Source organism: Leptidea sinapis, chromosome 3 (assembly GCF_905404315.1).
Source record: "Leptidea sinapis chromosome 3, ilLepSina1.1, whole genome shotgun sequence".
Taxonomy (NCBI): Eukaryota; Metazoa; Arthropoda; class Insecta; order Lepidoptera; family Pieridae; genus Leptidea; species Leptidea sinapis.
In genome coordinates, this window is record NC_066267.1 from 13,525,059 (window position 1) to 13,548,136 (window position 23,078).

General features: G+C 33.0%; 1 protein-coding gene across 1 annotated transcript; it reads right to left on the reverse strand.

Annotated features, from left to right (window-relative positions):
• Positions 1-18,518: 18,518 nt before the first annotated feature.
• LOC126979559 (homeobox protein Nkx-2.5-like) lies at positions 18,519-21,493 on the reverse strand. The gene is made up of 2 exons (XM_050828921.1): positions 20,948-21,493; positions 18,519-19,169 (listed from the first exon to the last, which is right to left on the reverse strand). Exons 1-2 carry the CDS (start codon positions 21,468-21,470, stop codon positions 18,667-18,669), a joined length of 1,026 nt encoding a protein of 341 aa, XP_050684878.1. The 5' UTR covers positions 21,471-21,493; the 3' UTR covers positions 18,519-18,666.
• Between the last annotated feature and the right edge of the window lie 1,585 nt (positions 21,494-23,078).

The following is a 23,078-nucleotide window of genomic DNA, read 5'->3' on the forward strand; positions in this document are numbered from 1 at the left end:
ACTTCCTTGTGCGGTGTTTCCGGGACGATACGACATGGGTACCTTCAAAAAAAGCACGTACACCTTCCTTAAAGGCCAGCAACGCTCCTGTGATTCCTCTGGTGTTGCAAGAGATTGTGGGCAGCGGTGATCACTTAACAACAAGTGACCCGTACGCTCGTTTGTCCTCCTATTCCTGCACAAAAAAAAAAGGTAAATGCTGACCCGCCTAACGTTGTTTGCCCATATAATCAAAGTACCCAGCGCCCGCTCATCATATGAATAGTCATATGTAATGAAATGATATTGACAGAATTTCTTGTATTGCGTATATAATATTTAATTGCAATTAGCAAAAAGATTTAAGTATGTACTTAAGTCATTGTATATTATTTCATATACTTTCGATGTTATATCAATTTTTTTATTATACTAAGGGACAAGACGAGCAGGACGTTCAACTGATGGATTCCTAAAAAAACCAAAAGCTCCGACCGGCACTACAATTGCGTTCGTCACCTTGAGACATAAGATGTTAAGTCTCATTTGCCCAGTAATTTCACTAGCTACGGCGCCAGACCGAAAAACAGTAATGTTTACATATTACTGCTTTACGGCAGAAATAGGCGACGTTGTGGTACCCATAATCGAGTCGATCCAATCCTGTGCATAGGAGGCTCCCACTAGTAAAATCTATTTCTTTTATCTCTTTGGCATTACTAACATTTTAATATTTTTCCCCATTCCAAAAGTACCTTACAAGACGAACATTTTTTGGTTTAAAAATACTTCAAATAATGAAATCTACTCAAATTCGCTTTCGGTCGTTGATCTACTAATATTATTGTCCCAAATAGTCCGTCAATATCCAGTTTTTGCCCCCGGCGCCATGAAGCCTACATCGACGTATGCTAGCAATAACTCAACGGCAAATTTCACGCCACAAGTCCTCACTGACGTACAGATTGACCACATTTTTTGCCGCTTGTGACATTTGAACCGCTGCCATTTTTTGTGTGAATTAATCTTCGCTTGTGCAATACAGGCTTTTGGTTTTAAAGTTGCGTTTTATTGATGGCAAAAAAAATGGCCAAAATAGTATGACCATATGGGCTTTTGTTGACTGATGCCAAATAATATAATCTCTTTGTGGTTATTAATTATTACTTAAAGGGCATAAAAGGCATTTATTTTCCCAAAATTGATTCCTTTAGAATTCTTTTCGATGTCATTTCTAATAACTACTAGATCCTACTACCGCTTCGGAAACAAATGGCGCTCTGAGAGAGAAGAAGCGGCGCAAGGAACTCTCGCAGCATTCTTTTTTTGCGCTCTTTTCAATAAAAATATACAATATTGTACAATCATTTCTATCGCTATAAAATAATCACAATCTAGGCCCAGGCTGTCCGATCATTTAGATATTCAGCAGTGGAGTAATAGGATTTACGACAGAGCCATTTTTTTACAAAACATTTAAATTTATTTATAGATAATGCCTGAACAGTGGCTGGGACTTTATTATAGAAGTGTATACATTTACCCTTAAAGCTATTATGTATCTTATGAAGCCTAAGATAATTAAATCAATGTTGATGCAACCAATCTAGGATAATTTATATTTATACAGTTTATTTTTTTTATGAAATTGGTTATATTATTTAAACACGATTCATATATTGAATGCAGCACCTTACAAACTAATTTGTTTTGTATATTATAATTAGCCATTGTAAAATTCTCTATTTATTGAAAAGAGTAGCTGTTGAGTTTCTTGTATGTTCTTCTCACGAGCTCTACATTTTCCGAACATATAGCAGATTCATTAATTTATAATAATATAATATTGACACACTTTTACACAAATTATCTTGCCCCAAACTAGGCATAGCCTGTACTATGGGTACAAGACACCGATATATTTAATATATTGTATTAAACTTTATTACTTACTTAAACATACATAAATACATATAAACACCCATGACTCGGAAACAAACATCCATATTCATCATATAAATGATGGCACCTGCCGGGATTGGAACCCGGGACATCTAGCTTAGTAGTCGGGGTCACTAACCATTCGGCTATTTAAAAGAAATATTTAAAGTAACGATTCAAAAGTGATTAGTTTAAGCCTAATTAATAAAGTTTAATTGACTTTGACTCTAAGGAAATTTACCAGCCATTTTTCCATACAAACGTTCTCGACTGTTCTATCCTTCATTTTAACCCTACATCAAAATTATTTCTGAATAAGATTTAGATTATCATTAAGAGACACACAGGTCTCTGTTTTACACTTTTTAATATTTTCTTATTGTAGTGCTAAAGTACTTTAAAAAGTGCTTAAAACGGCTTAATCCTACAGACGCCTAGAATACAAATTTATTTATTAGGCACTTTTACAGAATACATATTAGTATATTTAAAAATAAAAGCTTAACATTATTTACAATTCTAATATGCACAACTATAAGAGAAGTGGGCAGCATTGACTAATAATAATTTAAAGTAAGTGTTTTAGAACTAAGTACAAATGAAAGTAAATTTGATAATTAATTTATGTTACTAAGTTTATAATTAGTTTTAAGTATTACTTAAAAGAATGTTAGTATTGTATTTTTAAGTGAGCCAAGAGAGTCATTGAATATATCTCACATTCGGGTGTTTTCTAACAAGCTTGTTATATTGTTCACCAGCTCTGATAATTGAGGAATCCGTCAACAGTAAGCGAAAAAATTAAAACTATCCGACATTGAATATTTCCTTCCCATTCGTTGTTTGTTCAGATTTATTGTTTATTTGATTACTTTTTGGGGAAGGAAATTGTCGAGAACAAAACCCTGATTTCTGAGTTTTTACTGACGATTTTTAGTCGTTACTGCAGTGGTCCTTATAGCACCGATGAAAACCAGCCCGCGTTAGTGCCATGATATGTTATTCTAGAATTCTTAAATCTGAAAAAGGCCTGTAATTTATTTCTGAAATAAAATAATAATAATATTAACTTTATTTCAGAAAAACTATAACTTAAATTGATGTCACATTTTCGCGGCGATGTGAGGCGCGGGTTTGGTTTCTACCGGCGTCGGCGACTTCCGCGATACTTGCATAATACTTCGGCCATAGCTTCACGTCCTGTAAGTTCGATATATTATGTTCTATCGGGACGCGAACAAAAAAGGAATTGAAGTCTACTGTTTGACGCGTCACCAACTTTTCGACCCCTAACCGGAACCTTGTTTTCTCCATCAAGTACTGAACAATGTCGGAGGCCTTGGTGGAGTGGTGAAAGCGAGAGACGTAGAACTACGGGATGCAGAAACTGGTTCTGTCCTATCGGTATCCACATTAATGAAGCCATCCTTGTCGTTCTGGCCCTTAGATACACGTATGTTTCCTCTTAATTGCTTTTGCACACTGATATTATTCTAAGAGGCTTACCTAAGATCACTTGTACGCCTAGCGGCCGTTTTCAATAACCTATCTATCCTTAGCTTAACTTACTAGAGGTAGACATATACGCTTACTTACATTTCAATAACCTATCGGCATAAAGCATTGGACTATAAATATATTGGACATAACTATGGATAGATAAGATCTTGTTATTAAACGGTGACAGCAATGTATCCGTAGCTAGAGATACGTTTTTGGAAACGGCCGTAGACAGACTATGACAGCTTTGAAAACTTCGAAAAAAAATGAGGTCTACAATAAACCTCTATTTTGAGCAATGCACGCACACTAACACCAATCCACCTTCATAAGCTGTTCCATATTATTATATTCCATCCTTTGTCTACTTCATATATATATAATCGTTTATAATATAAAAGATCGTTTTACCTTTACTAAATCAGATTTTCCAACACACTCATCTTACACTGTCATTCTTATAATACTTCATTTTACGAGAAGTCTTTTGCTTTAACTGCAGTGAAGTTGTGGAATAGTTTGCCACTCTATATTAAGAATCGATTCATGCTTTCCAAACACTATTTCACAAGTATAACAGATGTTATATAACTGTCAGTGCGTATAATACTGTTATCAATTTGAAGCTATTGTATTTAAGGTATTTATATAGTATTAGCTGACCCGAATAAAAAAAATACTGTTTATTATGTATTTGTCAATAATTTTTCGTAACATCAAGAATTATTTCGTAACATATGCTCCTTGTTGTTACAATGAAATTGTTTCACAGCAGAACTGTCAAACCGTGTGTCATTAAATTCTCTCCATACAAAACTAATATTGGAAATAAAATTAATTATGGGTCCCAAATCGAAATAAATACTATACTATCTCTCAAGTTGGACTAAACTGCACTCCATGAAGTTATCCCCATTTAAATCCGTTCATTAATTTAGGAGTCCATCGCGGACAAACAACGTGTCACGTAATTTATATATATTAAGATTAAGTGGTATTATTTTATATTTATTTTCGTATTAAGTATACGTATGTAAATTAACATTTTTTTAGATTAAACATAAGAATGTACGTAATACTATTGTAATTATTATATAACTTAGATTATGTCAAGGAATATTTTTTGCAAATTAAAAAATTTGATGCATCTGTAGTCGGTACCCAACTCTAGAGAAACTCTCACTGGGCTAATCTGAACATTGTATGAAAATTTAATCGATTCAGTTTAAGCAGTTTCAGTGTCCACAGAAAATATACAAACATACACATATAATTTTAAATTTATTGTCTGTATTTGCTACGATATTATATTGTAACGATTTTATTTAAAAAAAATGCGGTCAGGTCTGAGGCATACTTTTTCGACTGTCTTAGCTTTTGACGTAAAACAAGTAATACTAATTTACAATCATGTCTTGAATAGTGGAAGGCTCCTTTGCACAGGATGTCGGCTAGATTAAGGGTGCGGTGCCTATTTCTGCCGTAATAAGTATATAATAAAGCAGTAATGTGTAAACATTACTGTGTTTCGGTCTGCGCCGTTGGTAGTGAAATTACTGGGCAAATGTGACTTAACATCTTATGTGACGAGCCTATTGTACCGTTCAGAACTTTGTGTTTTTCAAGAATCCTGAGCGGCACTGCATTGATTACAAATTGTCATCTATTAGGGCAGGGCGTATCAAATACCATCAACTTAACGTCCTCCCTTAATTTCGTAAAAAAAACACAACTAAACTAATTTTTCTTGTTGCTTGCTGCATATAAAGAAAAAATACAAAATTAACACAAGCGGTTTAGAAACCTTGTTTTCATAATTCATTTTTATTTTTAAATTATATACTGCAATAATTATAGATTTCAGTTTTTAAATTGTTAAAATTACCGTCTTAAAACCGTAGTAAAAATTATGAATGCTGTGGTAGCTTATAACTCTTATCCACATTATTACTTTTAAGTTAATTAATATAAAATAAATAAACTACGAAAGAAAGCCTCTTGAGCGGTGTTTTCAGGACGAAAATACACCTAAAACCCCGGCTACACTTCTCAAATTGATGAAGTGGCGTAAAACAGTGTCAAGTTGCACTTGTGTGGGTGCCAATGATCACATACCACAAGGTAACATCAAATGACACATACATCTCTAACAAATATATTTATTTACCATAGGGTGACCATAATCCCCACTAATATTTATTGAAGTAGGCGTTACTTTGCGGAAATCCATAATTATCCAAATGTTTTGAGTTTTCTCTAGTGTTAGTTCCGCCAATATTTGTCTCCAAACAATTCGACACGTGTTTCGCCTCTCCACGAGGCATCCTCAGGAGATATTGTCGCCAAACTCTGGCAACTGACTACTAATATTATAAATGTGAATGTAAAATGTTAACACATAAAACAAAGGTTTGTTACACTTTCACGCCTAAACCACCGAACCGATTTTGATAAAATTTAGTACAGATATTAACTAAAGATTGATAAACGGCATATGCTACCTTTTTTAGAAAATAAATAAATAGAGGAGTTGAAATAGGGGACGACAGTTTGTATGGAAATATGTCATTATCGAAGATAAAACCATGAAACTTTGTATTTAGGCATTTGATAAGAAATAATTTAAAAACATTTGTTCAAGCATTATTGAAACTTTGACCTACATGGGAATGATATAGGAGATTAAAGTTCACAGGGAAATAGTATTAAAGAGACTGTCCACAATGACAAGTGATATGCGCTGTATCATAGAAGAGCGCTGCCAGCAACGGAAAGAGAAGTTAAAGCTACATCAAGGGGTCTACTCTCATTCTCCGAAACGAAACTTCGTAAGCGAACGAAATTTAATCGAAGTATCGGTAGTGACCCTACTCTATTTTGTTTTCGGACATATCGCATGAAGTTCGGAACCATAGACAATATTCGTGAACGAACGGTGAACGATTGAATTAAACATTATTTTTATCCAACTAATTTGAAGAGTTCTATTTCATGCCAACGATGACAAAGTTATCTGTATTTTTTGTAAGAAGGTTTCTAAAAATAGTTCTCAGATTTTAATATTCGACATGGGGAGAAATCTGACAAGAAACTCCCGGTACATCTTTTAAATCATACAGCAACATAGCCTACTTAATATATTATTATACAATCTTAGGTGGCATGCTCAGAACCAGACAAAAACCACGCATCATTATCTGCTATATAATCTACTATACTATAGTTAGCCTTCTTTGTCAAAGAAGCTTTAATATATTTCTTGAATTTGTGTTCAATGAGTCCTACTATAAAAAGATGGACTATCATAAGTTCTGTCTAGCCCTCAGGAGTGATAAATCATACTTTATCTATCCCTCGGCATCAATTTATAAATTATTTAATTTTATAATAACACGACTTTTTAATTTTTATAATGGCTGATACGGCAAGAGTTTCATGAAGTTTGTAATAACAAAAAAAGCAAACATAAGTAAAAATTTGGAACAAATCAAACTAAAAATAATTTTCTCGAAATTCAAAAGCATATATTTTTTTATAATTAATTTATCTTTATATATGTTTAATAAATAAATAATATTGACTCATTTTAATAAAAATTATCTAGCCCCAAACTAGGCATATCCTGTACTATAGGTGCAAGACAACGATTTAATGGTCCTAAGATAATCCCCACGATCGCCTGGTGGTGGCTACCATCATAAAAGAAAGGTCAAACGAAAGTGAGTATTGAATCGTAGCACGTTGTACGAAGATCACGGGTCGGCAATTAGTTTAATAAAACAGAACGGGAACATTAAACTGTGCACATGTACCGAACGCTGATAACGCTGAGAAACGATCGTACACCGCTGGACAAAATATTAACCCAGCACTTTTAAAAATCGAATTTAATTATCCTATTGAAAATCGTGAGTTCTAAAAAATTTGCTAACCTAATTATCATACAAATTTGACACTTGATGAGAAGGAAAATTATTTTAAAAGATACACTAGCGGATCTATGACGAATGCAGTGAGTAAATTGAAATGGAATTGGTACATATAGAGTAGAAAAAAAGAAATTATCCAACAAAATTATAATAAGTATGGTATCCATGTGAAGAAAAAAGGGGAATAGAAAGAAAAATATAGAATATGAGTAAAAGTTTAGTGATATGGCTGGAATAACTTGAAGAAGAAGGGCCGGGTGGATCACCACCAGAAGTGTTCTGTTTTACAGAAAGCATTGCCACGTGCAAAACTGTTTTGAAAACTAAGTAAGAGTACCAATTGTAAATTATTTATATTTAATCAATAATGAATGCCACCTTGTCATATACATCTTTTACGTACCAATCTGATCTTCACATCAACATTTTTATATATTTTGACCAAATCCCAGTTCTTGTTCTAAAATAAAAGTAATCTTATTTATTTCGTAAAATATCAGCTGTGAGTGAGAGTCCCGATAAAATACCACTCACCCTCTCAGAAATAAGTCAGAACATACATACAGATAAAACATTTTTACATATTAATAATGAATACGTACGTTAGAAAGCCTTTAGTGTAATGATTATATTTTGATATTACAAACATTCCCTTAATTTTGCTTATGTACAGATGTTTTGTTTTCTTTCATATATTCTTTGTGTGTGAACATTATTTGTCCTGCACTGTAGTGAGAGTGGAACAGGAGTCCGTCGTCCAAATAAAAGCTAACGAGCTCCACGCAGTATACGGGGCTTAGTAATGCTGTACACCAGAACGGTAAATTGTATCACTTTTAATTATAAAATTTTAAGGCATCCATAATTTGTTTCCGTATCATCATACAATATGTAACTTTCTTTGAATAAAAGTATCTTAAAACTACGTAGTATGGAGCCGTTCTTGTGAGAGTCTAACCCAAGCTTGACCTGAGGGCCTACCATCAACTTTTAATAAGCGATGCGAATCCGATGCAGTTCAGTTTAGCTACCTAAACTGAATCACTAAAATTCGTACCATGAAGTGCCTTTTACTGAATGGCGTTTGGATCGCTTATGAAGAATAAACGAAATAAAATTGCGTTTCGAAACCTAAAATGATATGATTTTAGCGGTTTTTTTGCGTAGAAAATACTAAAAATACATTTTAAAACTGCGCAATTGCGTCAAATTATAAACCATTAAGCCCTTTTTTATACTTATTAAATAATAGTAATATAAATAAATATAGTTCTTTGAATTACAAATTAAATGTTTGCTTATGTGTTTTCGTAAAAATAACGAGTTATGAACGCATCTCCATTGATGTTTGATTTGACAGGACCACAGAGTACATTTTTTTTTTATTCGTTCTTGCGAACAGGCTATAGTCCGGGCCCTCACTGTCTCGTCTTTAGTATTTTATTTTTGGTATTTTTCTTTAGTATTTTGTTTTACAAAAAAGTACAAAAAAGTATTCTCACCTCATCTGTCATCAATAAAATTTTCCTTTTCTTTATTTTTTCACTATTTTTAAAAGTTATTAACAACACGATTCACATTCCTCTAAGGAAGTAGCAGCTTTTTTCGAATCGGTCACTTTGACAAATAAGCTATCCAGTTTAGGTTGAAATAACACCACATGGCACGAATGAATGAACTAAATCAGTTTGCGATTCAGTTGATATCATTTTTTTAAATTCAATTGACATCATTGCGATTTAATCAGTTGATTTGACGTCAATCTAAATTAGATAGCTCTAATCACGTCGTGGTACCAAATAGCAAAGCAGTTCATTTTAGGTTGTCAATTGAATCGCTATAAGAGTTCATGGTAGACCCGCTGTATTATTATATTTGTTGTATTCGGGATCTCGTAGGGGTTTTCTTTTTTTTTATTTCCCGCGAAGAAAATTGGAAATTTTCAAGGAAATTGTTGGTTTTACCCCGTTTTGCAAAAATCGAATTTTCATCAGATCTCGACGTTTTGAGGTCCCAGGAAGCTTTCCTGAGTACTCTCGCGAGGGTGTCACTATGTCTGTTTGTATGTATGTGTATGTAAATATGTAAACCTTTTATAACTTTTGAAAAGTTTGACTTTCTTTTGCTAAGTGATTACCGCAGCCCATACTTTCTTTTAACACCGGAAGAACAAAAAGAACTTTACCGATCTTATAAGGCATCGATTGAATTTAAAAACCGATAACACATTGGTACGTGGCGGGCGAGGATCGAACCCGGGATTCCGTGGTGAGAGTCAACGATACAACTTATTGTGACACCGACGCTTTTTCTGCGTTTTTCTTTGCTAGTATTTCTACTTCGTTGCTCTTTTACTCCACAGTTTCCTGGCACCTATATTAGAGTGTCCTAAATGGACTCTTGATAAATGTAATACAATCATTAACTAAAAAGTTACTACTGTTGAATTCTAAGGCCCTAAGGCTACCTCGCTATTCTTATTTTTAGGTTGTAAAAAGCTCAACTTAGAATTGCAAGGAGCTTGAAAGACGCTAGGTAAGAATAGTAAATCATCGTATTAATTTTAGGGTTTGCCCTTAATTTCACAAGTTTGCCCTGCTCATTGTTCGAAATATTTCTAAAAGGCTGGTAACACTTTTTTGATTCATCTGGTGTTGCAGGAGAAAATTGGGCAGCATTGATCACTTAACATCATTCTACCCTTACCCTCGTTTGTCGGCCATTCCCATAAAAAACCTTTTATTTTGTGAATCAATTTAAAATGTTATTACGTCAATCAAATGTCTTTCGTAAATTGCCAGACATATTAAGCTGTACACATATAAAGTATATAAGTATGTTAAAATAATAATATATATTTCTTCTAAGATATGTCTATATGAAGAAACTAATGGAAAAATTCTTTAAATATGTGAAATGTTAAATATTTATGTAAGCATAGATCATTAGGTTATGGTATTATGAAATTTTTGTCAGCTGAGTCCTTCCGCAGTATTTAGATAATATACTTACGACGCTACATGAATGGACGCATGGAATAATATTGAGTTTATAACATGCATGAAATAATCTTTAAATAAGTACACAAATCTCCTAACCTGACTTATAATTATAATTTAATATTTTAAATTCAATTGCTGAAAATCCTGACGAAGATCTAGTTTATTTCTAAAATATTGTAAAACCATAACATCCTGTGGGTGTACAGCCAGGGCCGTAGTGTCGGTCTATCGGGCCAGAGCACCTTCCCCACACTGATAACCTTAAAAGCACCAATATTAATACATCAAACACCCACGTGCTCGGCCGTCGTATTAAATACACGCTGTATATTGGATAATCATTACTAGTTCTATCTATAGAGTTCTGTTAAATGATTGCTTTGTGACTTATGTTGTAATTTAACTCTACCAATAGTTAGTGTTCATTTGATTCTCAGAGAATCTATTTATATAGGTTTGTGGAAATATTTTTTCGCTGTATTATGTGACGTGTTTCTCTCGAATTATTTTTGTGGTCCAGAAATGACGTAAAGCGATTCCCTTTTCCGGTTCTTGTTGAGAATGTTGCTATCCTATGAATTTATTATTATTTATATAAATACGTATATAATAAAAAATTAATAAGCGCAAAAGATTTAGTCTACAAAACCTGGATAATTTTTTATGTTTATTATTTAGAATCATTTCACCACTATGCATGCTCCGACTACCCATAAACGCTGGTGTCCCGCAAGGCTGCATACTATCCCCTACACTGTTTCTTCTGCATATCAATGATATGTTGCATGAATGCCTGCTTTTTATTCTGGCTGTACCAACATCTCTTGGGATAGCGTCAACGAGAACCAGCTTATTCCATTTGACTGCATGTGACGAAGAGGGCCTCAAATCATTTACGATCAAGTCACCACCATTCATCATCACCATAGCAGTGGGAGGATCCATTACACAGGATGCCGCCTAGATTATGGGTACCACAACGGGGCCTTCTGCCATGAAGCAGTAATGTGTAAACATTACTGTGTATGGGTCTGAACGGCGCCATATCTAGTGAAATCTCCGTAACTAGTGCAATTACTGGGCTTAATATCTCAAGGTGAAGAGCGCAATTGTAGTGCCGCTCAGAATTTTTGGGTTTTTCAAGAATTACCATCAGCTAAACGTCCTGCTTGTCTCGTCCCTTATTTTCATAAAGAAAATCTTCGATAGGCTTGAGTCCTCAGCGGGTTAAGCAGCAGCCGAATTCCACCACCGGACATCACTTCAAAATGCGAAATTCCATCCGCATCATGACGTCTGGCATTCCATAACCACCCGCTTGCGAGAAACTTCCTGCATTGCACTGCCACTTTGTGGAATCAATTACCGGCTGCAATTTTCCTTAACTGATACGACTCAGGGACCTTCAGGCAAAGAGCATATCTTAAAGGCCAGAAATGCATCTCTTGACCATCACTTCACTTCTCTTGCCCGTTTGCCACCTCTTGTATATATAATTATGAAAAATGAACACTAACTGTTGCCTCTCAATTTATTCTTGATAATGTAATGAAAGTAGATACTTTTTAGCTTAATTAGATTTAGATTAATAAGTTGGCTAGAGCTAAGGGCTCCTTCATAGGTCAAGGTATTCAATTGTACAATAAAATACGAGACAATATACTAGGACTCACTGAGTTCAAATTAAAGAAACATATTAAAGTTTCTTTGACAAAGAGGGCTTACTATAGTAGATTATATGTATATATTTGAGGATAATGATGCATTTATTGTCTGGTTCATGGTCATGTTGTTAGACCGCGATAAAATCTTTATATAATCAACCGATTTTAATCAAATTTTGGATAAAAATTAGGATTAAGAATAACTTTATTTCGATTCGAGAGCATATTTTTTTTTAATTTCAAATTTTATTTCTGTGTGAATAATTCCATTAGATAAATTTTTGACGCAAAGTTTGACAGTTCTGCTGTTATATTATTTCATTACAAGAACAACGAAATAATCATTGAATTTCTATGAATTTCGCATTACATAAATATGTGCTATATCATTTTATTACTACTATAAAATCATTTATTTCTGTTGGCTTTAGACTAGGTACATTACGCTTGAATACTATGGTTTATATATTTTTTTTCTTTTGACAGAACAGAGTATACCGGGTTAGCTAGTTTTCTATAATTATAAAAAGTATGCCATACAAATCCTTGACCCAACGCTCAATACTCATAATATTTACGTCTACATTAGCAAGAACTGCCGGAAAAAGTGATAAAATTAATATTTAATTATCTTAAATGCCACTAAAACCAACAGTTTCGTGTTAGAGTTATTGTAAATCCATAAAATTTTAATATTTAAAGCGCAATTAACTACTTATTAGAAAAACACCGCACGCTTACTAAAGCTTTTAAAAACAGGTGTTGGGGTGTATTCCCATCGGTTACAGGTTCGGTTCCCAAAGTTAATAGACACGTGTTAGGATCAATATCTTATCTGGTTGGCGCCGGCGCCCATATATGGGGAAATTAGTGGCAGTGTCAGAGTGAACGAGCGGTTATTTTATCCCAGCATATTGAAATTAAAAGTTGCATTTTATCAGAATTTAAGTGATTTTTTGCTTGTTTCTTTTATTTTGGATTGTATATTTTAAGTTGTTGTAATATTGTATAATAGATAAAGATAGTATGTATAAAAGGAATGATGGGATAAGAAATAAAATTGGGAACTAGACGGTGACTTAACAAATCCGGGAGTACATATTATGATAGATGACGGTCAAAGAAAGCTATAGAATGAAAGAAAAAGAGTGTAGCGAAGTGGGTGAAAAAGAAAGCAGATCTTTATAATCATCATCAACATCACAATTTGATTATTTCAATCAACATTCAACCCAAATAAAAATCACATTGCTCATGACCTTTTCAAGGAAACGAAAATCATGAAAAAGTTATTTTCTTTTTAACAATTACCACCTAACCATAACCTTTCTCAACATTAAACTATATAAATATTATACTAGTGGCTATGTGGGTAACCCACCCACTGATAGGGATTCCACCATATTTTTAAATAACATAGCGGTTTTTTTATTTATCAATAGTAGATAAATGGTTTGATTAATGTTTCAATTAAAATTTGAAGAAGTTTGAATTAATTAATAAAAGTTATTAATATGTATAAATACTACAATATTATTCCTTTTAGCTTTCTGCTTTTTTTCCATGAAAAAGTTAACTATTTCAAATATTATTAAAATCTCCTCTACGCGTACAATATAGCACATTGTTGAAAGGGTAATCCAATCACGTTACGTATCAATGTATAGATTATGTTTAATTTTATCATCTAATCTTATCATCTAAGTTACAAGAATATTTAAGGAAAATAATATGTTGTGATAACAAGATTATCTACCAACATTCCTAGCATATAATGAAAATAAATATTTAATTATATTAACAAAATTTGTATATTTAATCAAGCAACTAATCATAATTATAATAGTAATATTAATAAACATAATATAAGTTTACCTTAACTATTTAAGCGCATCTCATGTTATCTATTATTTAATATTATATAGAAAACTAGTGGACCCAACAGACGTTGTCCTGTCGGAAATTTCGGACACACGTCTTAAATTTGAAAAATCGGTCCAGCCGTTAAGAGGAGTCCACTAAAATACACATGAGCAGGATAATTATATTATATGGACGGAATTGAGAATCTTAACCAATCTCAAATTCACTGGAACACACAAACAAATCATCAAAATCGGTCCAGCCGTTTAGGAGGTAGTTCAATTGTGAATCAAAACCATTCTCAAATCCACCTGAAGACACACACCAATCTCAAATTCACTGCAACGCACAAAAAATCATCAAATTCGGTCCAGCCGTTTAGGAGGTAGTTCAATTGTGAATCTAAACCATTCTCGAATCCACCTAAATACACACAGAAAGTTTCATTAGAATCGGTCCAGCCGTCTAGGAGGAGTTCAGTGACACACACGCACACAAGAATTATATATATAAAGATGTGACGCCAATAACGAGAGTAAATGTAACTAAATGCAAGACATCCTACCAGACGTTTTAAAAACCGCTCGTCTGTTAAATGCATTTCGGATCGGTGCAGTATGGTAGCAATTCAGATAAAGAGTATCTCTACAAATTGAAATGTAAAAAATATTGAAATATTGCGGTACAGAGGCTTTTTGGTTTTAAAAATTACTTCACTTTGTCGATTATTGATTTATACATTTAACGTTCACTCAATCATTTTATATGACCTCACCAGACGATGATTGGTCCTAATTAAAATATGTTTATTACAACAAGGCTCCTATTATTCTATATTGTTTGTAAGTGTTCTTATCTTTACTTTTGTTTAAATAACTTTATTCTCATTAATACCTATTGTCACTTACATGAGAAATTATATTTTAACAATTATAGTAGGTACTAACAGACAATGATTTTGGTAGGTATAGAATGCAATGCAATGTTAGGCAAAAGATAAGACATAAAACAACCTACATATGTTATTGAAATATTTCATAATTATTGAGTATGTGCTTTTGAAGGCTCGCTTTAAAAGAAGTCCATGTTTTGGCATTTCTTATTTCTGAGGGCAGGTTGTTATATATCTGAACTCCCTCAAAGGTTATTGTCTGTTTTCTATAATTACTTCTCACGATTGGCAGCTCAATATGACTAGCTCTTCGTGTAACAATTCTGGTTAAATTCTTTTTTTTAAAAGAAGGATGTGTTAGTGTGAATTTTTTTATTTAAAACCTTGTAAATGAGTAAGCATGTAGTGTGTAATTATTGTCATAATTTTGGTTTCTGTGTATGTGTGTGTGTGTCTTGTGTTGCGAGATCTCGCTTTTAAACAAATATGATGATATTAACAGATATTATGATATTTAGATAAATCTTGGGTCCTAAATGGTCAATTGATTTATTGATTTAAAGAATTAATTGGTTTTTAAAAGTTCTGGAGGCGTAAGTGTTCTATGTTTATTCCAACATGATTCCTCCACGCGTTTAATCATTTGTGATCATTTTTTTTTCTTAAAATCAACACTTATTGATAAAAAAACCATTCAAATGTTTCGGACTACATGTACTTGAACAAAAAAAAGTTGATCGAAAATTTTGTGAGTAGGTATTGCATAATATGTAGATGAACATTTGTTATTTGATTGAGTTCTCGTGACAAGCTTCGTCTAGCTCGCTTAAATGTAACTGCTTGTGGCGGCGACGTGGGACGGGTTATTACCTTGCCTAAAATATGTATATATGTAATGTATATTATAAATAATAGGATTCGATGGCTGGCCCATGCGTCATCTCGTGAACGGACGGTACTTGTGGTGGCAGGATGATCCTATTTGGAGAAACTCTGGCTTCATGTTTTAAAATTAAAGTTTTTATATTTTTATAATCGGTAATAAAATGCTTGCAAAATATCTTTATTTATTTACGGTGTGTGTGCTCAATAACTCTTGTTTTAACGTATTAATTTACATTTACTTCTTTGACTTACTCGTGTAAGGCGTAGTATTTGACGTATGAGTATTTTTATTGCATCACTCATCACTTATTTCTATCCCTGACCTATGACACAAACCAGTCTCCCTCATAGATGAGAATGCTATTAATTAAACCTTTTGTAAAAAAATATATTATTATTTATAATATATCTTTAGATATTATTATCAGGTATTTTTTTTTATGAAAATAAGGGACTAGACGAGCAGGACGTTCAGCTGATGGTAATTGATGCGTCCTGCCTATAACAATTCAGTGCCGCTCAGGATTCTTGAAAGACCCAAAAATTCTGAGCGGCACTACAACTGCGCTCGTCAGCTTGAGACCATTTTACCAGAAATTTATCGATCTACAATAATTATTATATTCGATTGCCATCTTGCAACTCTATTGCGTATCTGTGGATTAAATAGAATAATATTAAAATCGCAATACAAAAATAGGTGTTGATCGCAAGTTTGAAGTTTTATGTATTTTTAAGCTGAATCATAATAAAAATAAAAATAAAAAAAAATTGTCAAAAAAAAATAAAAAAAAAATATTTGGGGGTGGGTGTACCTAATCACTAAGGGGTATGAAAAGTAGATGTTGGCCGATTCTCATACCTACCCGATATACATACAAATTTGCTTAGCTGTTTCGGAGGAGTATGGTAACAAACACAGGGACAGGAGAATTTTATATATATACTAGCTGACCAAGCAAACGTTGTATTGCCGATATTAAAATCGCGATACAAAAGTAACTGTTGATCGTGGATGGGTGAAAATTTGAAGTATTTTTTAATGCTGACTCATAATAAAAAAAAACTAAAATAAAAAATTAAAAAAAAAAATTGGCGTAACCCTTAACATTTAGGGGGATGAAAAATAGATGTTGTCCGATTCTCAGACCTACCCAATATGCACTCAAAATTTCATGAGAATCGGTCAAGCCGTTTCGAAGGAGTTTAACTGCAAACACCGCGACATGAGAATTTTATATATTTGATAAGATTGCATCTAAGGTGGTGAATGATTTCATTACATATTCAACGAATAATATAATATGTATAAAAAAATAAGTTAAGACTTAAATAAAAATCATAAATCAGTCTTCTTATATTCTTTATTTACAATTATCTTAAATCTAAAAATACTGAACATTGATAATAATATAAATTGCACTTGGCATTCGATTAATAATAAAATAATAATACTCTTTGGCAGTCAGTCCGGTTATAACACCGGTTTATTTGGTAGGAGTTTTTTTTTTCTCTTTGTTTTTCAATATCTTGTTACTCACATGTTAGACTAAAAATATAATAGACGGAACAGAATTATCTAAATGTTTGAGGCCTTTTGAAATTTTTAGACAGACACACGTTTGTTGATTGTTCACGCAAAAATGTAGGAACTTTATTCATTGTTGTTTTATCATACAGTTTATTAGACAGGCAAAAGTAGGTTTCGGCAGTGTATCACTTAGAAGTTGAAGTGAGCGTATAAAAATCTAAAAATAAAAAAAAAACAATGTGTACTTAAAACTTAATTACAACATTTTTTTGTTCTATATTTATAAAGTAGTAACATTTAAAACAAAAATAATCATTATTGTGTATATGTTATACTATTATTTGATATCCCTGGTGCTAGATAAATTTTACATCTAGACAGATTGACAACTGTGAATACTTACGTAAAAAATAGGGGCAAACAGTTAGCCTCTATTTTCAACAACGCACGCACACTAAAACAAAGTGACTGACGTATCGCGAGTGTAGGATGTAGCTAGTCTTGCGCATTAAAGTAATAATCATGGCCTGTTGTAATGCATTGCCTAGCAGCAAGAGGCTCTATCTAGATGCATAAGTTATCTAAGTCCCTGGTCGCGCCTCCTTAGTGAAATTGAGCCGATTTTACCACTTTGATACAGCCGTAGATGACAGTTGATCCAATAACATCAAAATACATTCATCATCGCGTTAAAATAAATTCCGCTTTCTACTAAGTATTTTATTTAAGAAAAATATCTCTTTGAATAGATAATATAGTTGAAAGTCATTCAAAATGCTTCTACGATTTACCCGAATTTTTTAATTACAAGTGTGAGAATTAGTTACAATATAGTATAAGAATGTAAAAAATGTATAAGACTTATTTATTTTATGTATAACGTTGCTGTGCCCTTGCAGGGCGTCACATATTGTCTACCCATTAATGTACCAACCATCCTACTGTAAAATGTGACTTGCAATAAAATATTTTGATTTGATTTGAAAAATAAATCGCAACTCACAGCCGTGACTTGACTGCGTTTAAATCATTTAAGAGCCATTAAACACTTTTTGATCATTTTAATCAATTAAGTAAATAAACTAATGTTTTTGTTTTCGAAAAATACATTTCATGTATGTATCAAACTTCATAATATTGACTTTATATCTTAGGTTTCATAGTAAGACAACACACAAAGATTATTTTTGAAATTTGACAAATAAGTAAAATTGTGAATCTTTGGTTGCTGTATAATTGTATAAATCTATTAATGGTAAAAAAATCTTTCACCTATTTGACGTAAAAGTTCAATAGAACTTATGAATGAGGGGGTAAAACTATTGTTTTATTATGGTCCGCTTACTTTAAACAGCCGCTAAGGAGTGTTTTATCTCATTCTGACTTAGGTCAATAGAAGAAGACAGAATGAGAATTAGCAATGCTTTAAGTTAGCAGACTATTATGAAAAAGGGGGTTAGTCTAAACGCGCGTAAATGTACTAACAGACAAAATTTGCTGAGTAATATTTCTTCATATCAGCATCTTTGCAATCTTTTGAATCTATATAACTAGGAGTCGTGTCTTGAATTTGTAACCGCGGATTGTAATATCTCTCAGTGTCTTCATACGCGGTACTATCGTCGAAATACATTGACGAATTCATTTGATTCTGAGCCTTAAAATTATATGATTGTAAACTACTTTCCCTTGTTTCTGGTTTATAAAGTTTTCTACCTTTGCTGGGTTTCGCGTCTGTAGACGTTGATACCTCTGGGGATTTCAGTCGTTTACTCTTATATCTTCTGTTCTGGAACCATATTTTAACTTGTGTTGGCGATAGATTTAGCGTTTTTGCTAGCTGTTCTCGTTCAGGAGCGGTTAAATAGCGTTGAGCTTTGAAGCGGACTTCTAACGCATGGACTTGAGTCTGCGAAAACAGGATTCTGGGTTTTCTTTTTGCGTTTTTGTCTCTTTTCTCCATCTTTGTCAGGCAAGGTATCTCTGTGGACGTACAAATAATTAAAACATCAAATATATATACGGCACTTACATTTCTAAAGGTAAAAAGTTTTTAAGTTACTTATGATTTAAGCACTTTATTGAAATTATAAAGAATTGCTGAATAAAATATTTTCGGTAGTGTAGCTAGATCAGACATGGGTAATTTAAAAAAAAACAAGTACACCTATTTATTACTTTTATATCTTATCTTTGGTGCTGCAAGAGGATGATTTACAATTACCATCGGGTTACTTGTTCGTTTGTCCCTTAAAAAAATTATATTTATCAATTTTAATTAATCAATTCTTAAGATTCATTTTTGTGATCTTATTTAGAATAAGCTGAACGATTTATAATTTTAACTAAAAATATTAATTAAGATAAGACACCTAGGTAACATGTGAATAAGAAGAAAAATTTATAAGGGTTTGAATTTTTGAAGTATGAAACCTTTATCTACTTTAGGTAATACCTGTGTTTTTAAAAAAAAATCATGAATACCTAATTTGTGTTCAAAATTCGTCTAATGTTAAAAGACAGCATGTGTCATAATGTCATCCCGTATGATCGTTTCTTCTCCTTATCCCTTAAAAAAAGAACGATAATGCTTTTTTTGGTATGATTTCAACACCGCCCAAGCATGCATCACCAGAGGAATAACATGACCATTACCGACATTTCAGATAGCTGTATAGTCTCTACTTGAAGGTTCCAATATCATACCCAACTTGAATCACATAGTGAGAAGACTCAAAAGAACTAAACCTTTTGAGTTAGTGTAGTGAAAAGCTAATGCACTGTATAGTGAAACTAACATGTACTAACTATAAAGAACACAAGAACATACCGTCTTCTCCATAATAGAAACGGTATGAATTGTGCTAATGGACACTCTTTTCAGCTTTTTATTATAAAAGGAAATAATAAACTGGACTCAACATAGAGTGAACATCCCTCGTGTTCGCCCAATGGTGATTCCATAGATCGCTGTGGGAAAATAGTTTTTAAAACCTTGTTTAAAACCATAGAGTTGATGGACGCTCCACATTCACATAGAGTAAAGTTGTATGCTATTTAATTTTGTTTATGCTATTAGCTTCTGCTCTCGACGTCATCCGTTTCCTATATATTATGGCATTCTTCCAAATTACAGGAATAAATTTACCATTTGTCCTTTTCTATATCCCTAACAACAAGAGAGAAAATATTTTCATAATTTCTAGTTGAGTAGGTACTTAAGCCGCAAAAGCTTAAGAAACAGACACACTAATTAATAATTTTATTATATTTTTGTTAGGACCAGCAGACCCCTGTGACTCCACTTTCGATAATTATATGGCAATTAAGAATTCGAGGTTCTTCCAAAATGTAATCACTGTTAAGCTATGTAGCATAAAACGCCCATCAAAATTCTGTTTATCCGTTTCGAAGATTAGACAAAACAGGCCGATAAACAAAACATTTATATGCAATCAGAAATAAAATGCATATATAGGTATTATAAGCTCAAAAACTGATAAAAAGCGTCAGTGGAGCAATAGGTTGAATCGTTGATTCTCACCACGGAGCCTGCGGTTCAATCCTCGCCCTTCATGTACCAATGAGTTTTCGGTTATCCAATTCATGTGTACCTACGTTTATTCGTCACTTTATAAAATCGGCAATGCTCTTGTGATTAGGGTGTTACAAGAGACTATGGGCTGCGGTGATCACCTCTTCTTCCATAAAAAAAAACAAACAAACCAATTTCAATTATATAAAGGCATTTTAATACTCACTAGTTTTCCTTGGTATTGCTGCAAATTTCGCGTCCGCTTGTAAATAAGATGATGAAGAACTCATCGATGGTATTTCCCTCTCATCAACGCTTATAACACCAGGAGGTGGAGGTAGCTCCACATCCACCCTGGGCACCTGTACATCCGAAAACTGTTCATGATTCTGATGATATATATTCGCGTAATTATAGCTGTAATAATCATCCATTTTATTCTCATGATAAGCCTCGTTCCAATTTTCAACATACGGATACATTTGGTTAAAATAATCCGGACAATAAGCGCTTTGTTGATACAATCTCTCCTGTTCTTGGCATCTTTCCTGTTTCCAAACGTCAGTCCGATCACAATAAGTCTGGTTTATGTTCAATATATCTTTCACGGAGAAAGGCGTATTAATTTGATCGTCAGCTCTTTGTCTATATTTGTCGAAATTCTCTTCTTTGACGTAGTAATAATCGTTTTTTTCGTATTTATTGTCATTGTAAGACGTCGATATTTCGTTATGTTGCTCAAAGTTCATATTGGCACTAGCACTAATTATGATGTGGTTTTAAAGGCATGCGAGGAAGCACTGATGTTGAACCAGATTGGGCACTGAAGCGAAAGTTTGACGCCTGCTGTGATATAGGCGGGGCTATTGACGCTATCTATCCCACTCACACTTGTAAGTGATCGTATGTGCGTCTCTTTCATGTAATAGGGCTGTGTTTACGGTGTAAATAAACGCATGATATCATGAAGTTCATGTCTCGATTCGGAAAATTGTTTTGATTCAGGTTTCATGTAATTGGGGTTATCTGACCGATTTGAGGGGTTAAGCGTTATTTTATTGTTTTATTTACTGCCTATTAAGTGTTGTAATAAATACTTAACTTAGAATTTGTTTTTACTATGTGATTTTAGAATTGAATATACAAAATTAATTTGTGTATATTTTAGTTTCAGTATTAGTGTGGTAAATTAAAAAAGAATATTTCAATGACTGGCATCTCTAGTGAAATTCCAGATATACAATTTTATAAGTTGAACAGGTCATCCTGGAGATGTAGCCATGGATGGAGGGTTGATTATTTTTGAATCGTGCACCATTTGGACGTATAGCTAAGTGGTTAAAGTCATAATTTTCAGAGAACCGGCTCTGAATACCGCATCGTCCGAAAATTGCATAGTGACAAAGTCGTTACGTTAGGTTGTTTTAAATAGACTCTTTAGGATATGTATAATGTATGTTGTTGTACCCTAATCATTAATACCCTTGGGACTGACCTGCTGGGCTGTTACATGTCTGTAATTACATATAGTTAAAAAAGAACTGGTAACAATCTATTTTGAAAAAACAACCTTAGAGTTTCTTGCTCGTTTTTCTCTGGGGGAATCTGCCATCCGAATGAGCTGAAGTATAAATTTATGACATATTTTAAATGTTATGTGATTTAAAATATATTTGCAAAATAAAATATTTTTTATTGATTCATTGATTGAAAGTCCACAATAAAATTTTCACAATAGTCCTTTTCAGGTCTTATATTATATTTGACGGCCCCTTAGCATGGTGGTATTTGGGATGAGAAGATTTTATGGAGCGTCCTGAACTATCCGCTTTGTAGTATATAAGAATATCGTATTGAGTAATAATATTTATTGTCTTACAACCCGTAGCACAGGTTATGCCTAGTTTGGGGCAAAATAATATTGTAAAAGTGCGTATCTCTAATAATTCTAATAAGTTTGGAATGATTTACCCCAATCAATAACTCAAAAGTGTACCAAAATTTAAGTAAATCGTACAAATAATACACCTGATTTTGGGGTGGGGTGTTTGTTTAAAACCTCTCCAGGGCGTTGGGTGGTTTTAAAATTTGCTAAGTGAACCCCTAACCTAGTAATGAAATGAGAGGGATAACCATTTGTACATTAAGTAATTTATTCATTTATTACTTCACTAACAGATAAATTGGGATAGTTTCTTGCGCCGCTTCTTCTCTCTCAGAGCGCCATTTGTTTCCGAGGCGGTTGTAGTTTCTATTAGTTATTAGAAATGACATCAAAAATAATTCTAAAGGAATCAATTTAGAGAAAATAAATGCCTTTTATGCCTTTTTATACAATAATTGAGCAAACAAAAGTT

What these genes read in the sequence shown, in the direction of transcription:
- LOC126979559 (XM_050828921.1), bottom strand. Translation starts at nt 21,470, where the DNA reads ATGAACTTTGAGCAACATAACGAAATATCGACGTCTTACAATGACAAT. An exon ending in AGCAATACCAAGGAAAACTA is followed by an intron (nt 19,170 to 20,947) that starts GTGAGTATTAAA and finishes GTACGTCCACAG; the next exon opens with AGATACCTTGCCTGACAAAG.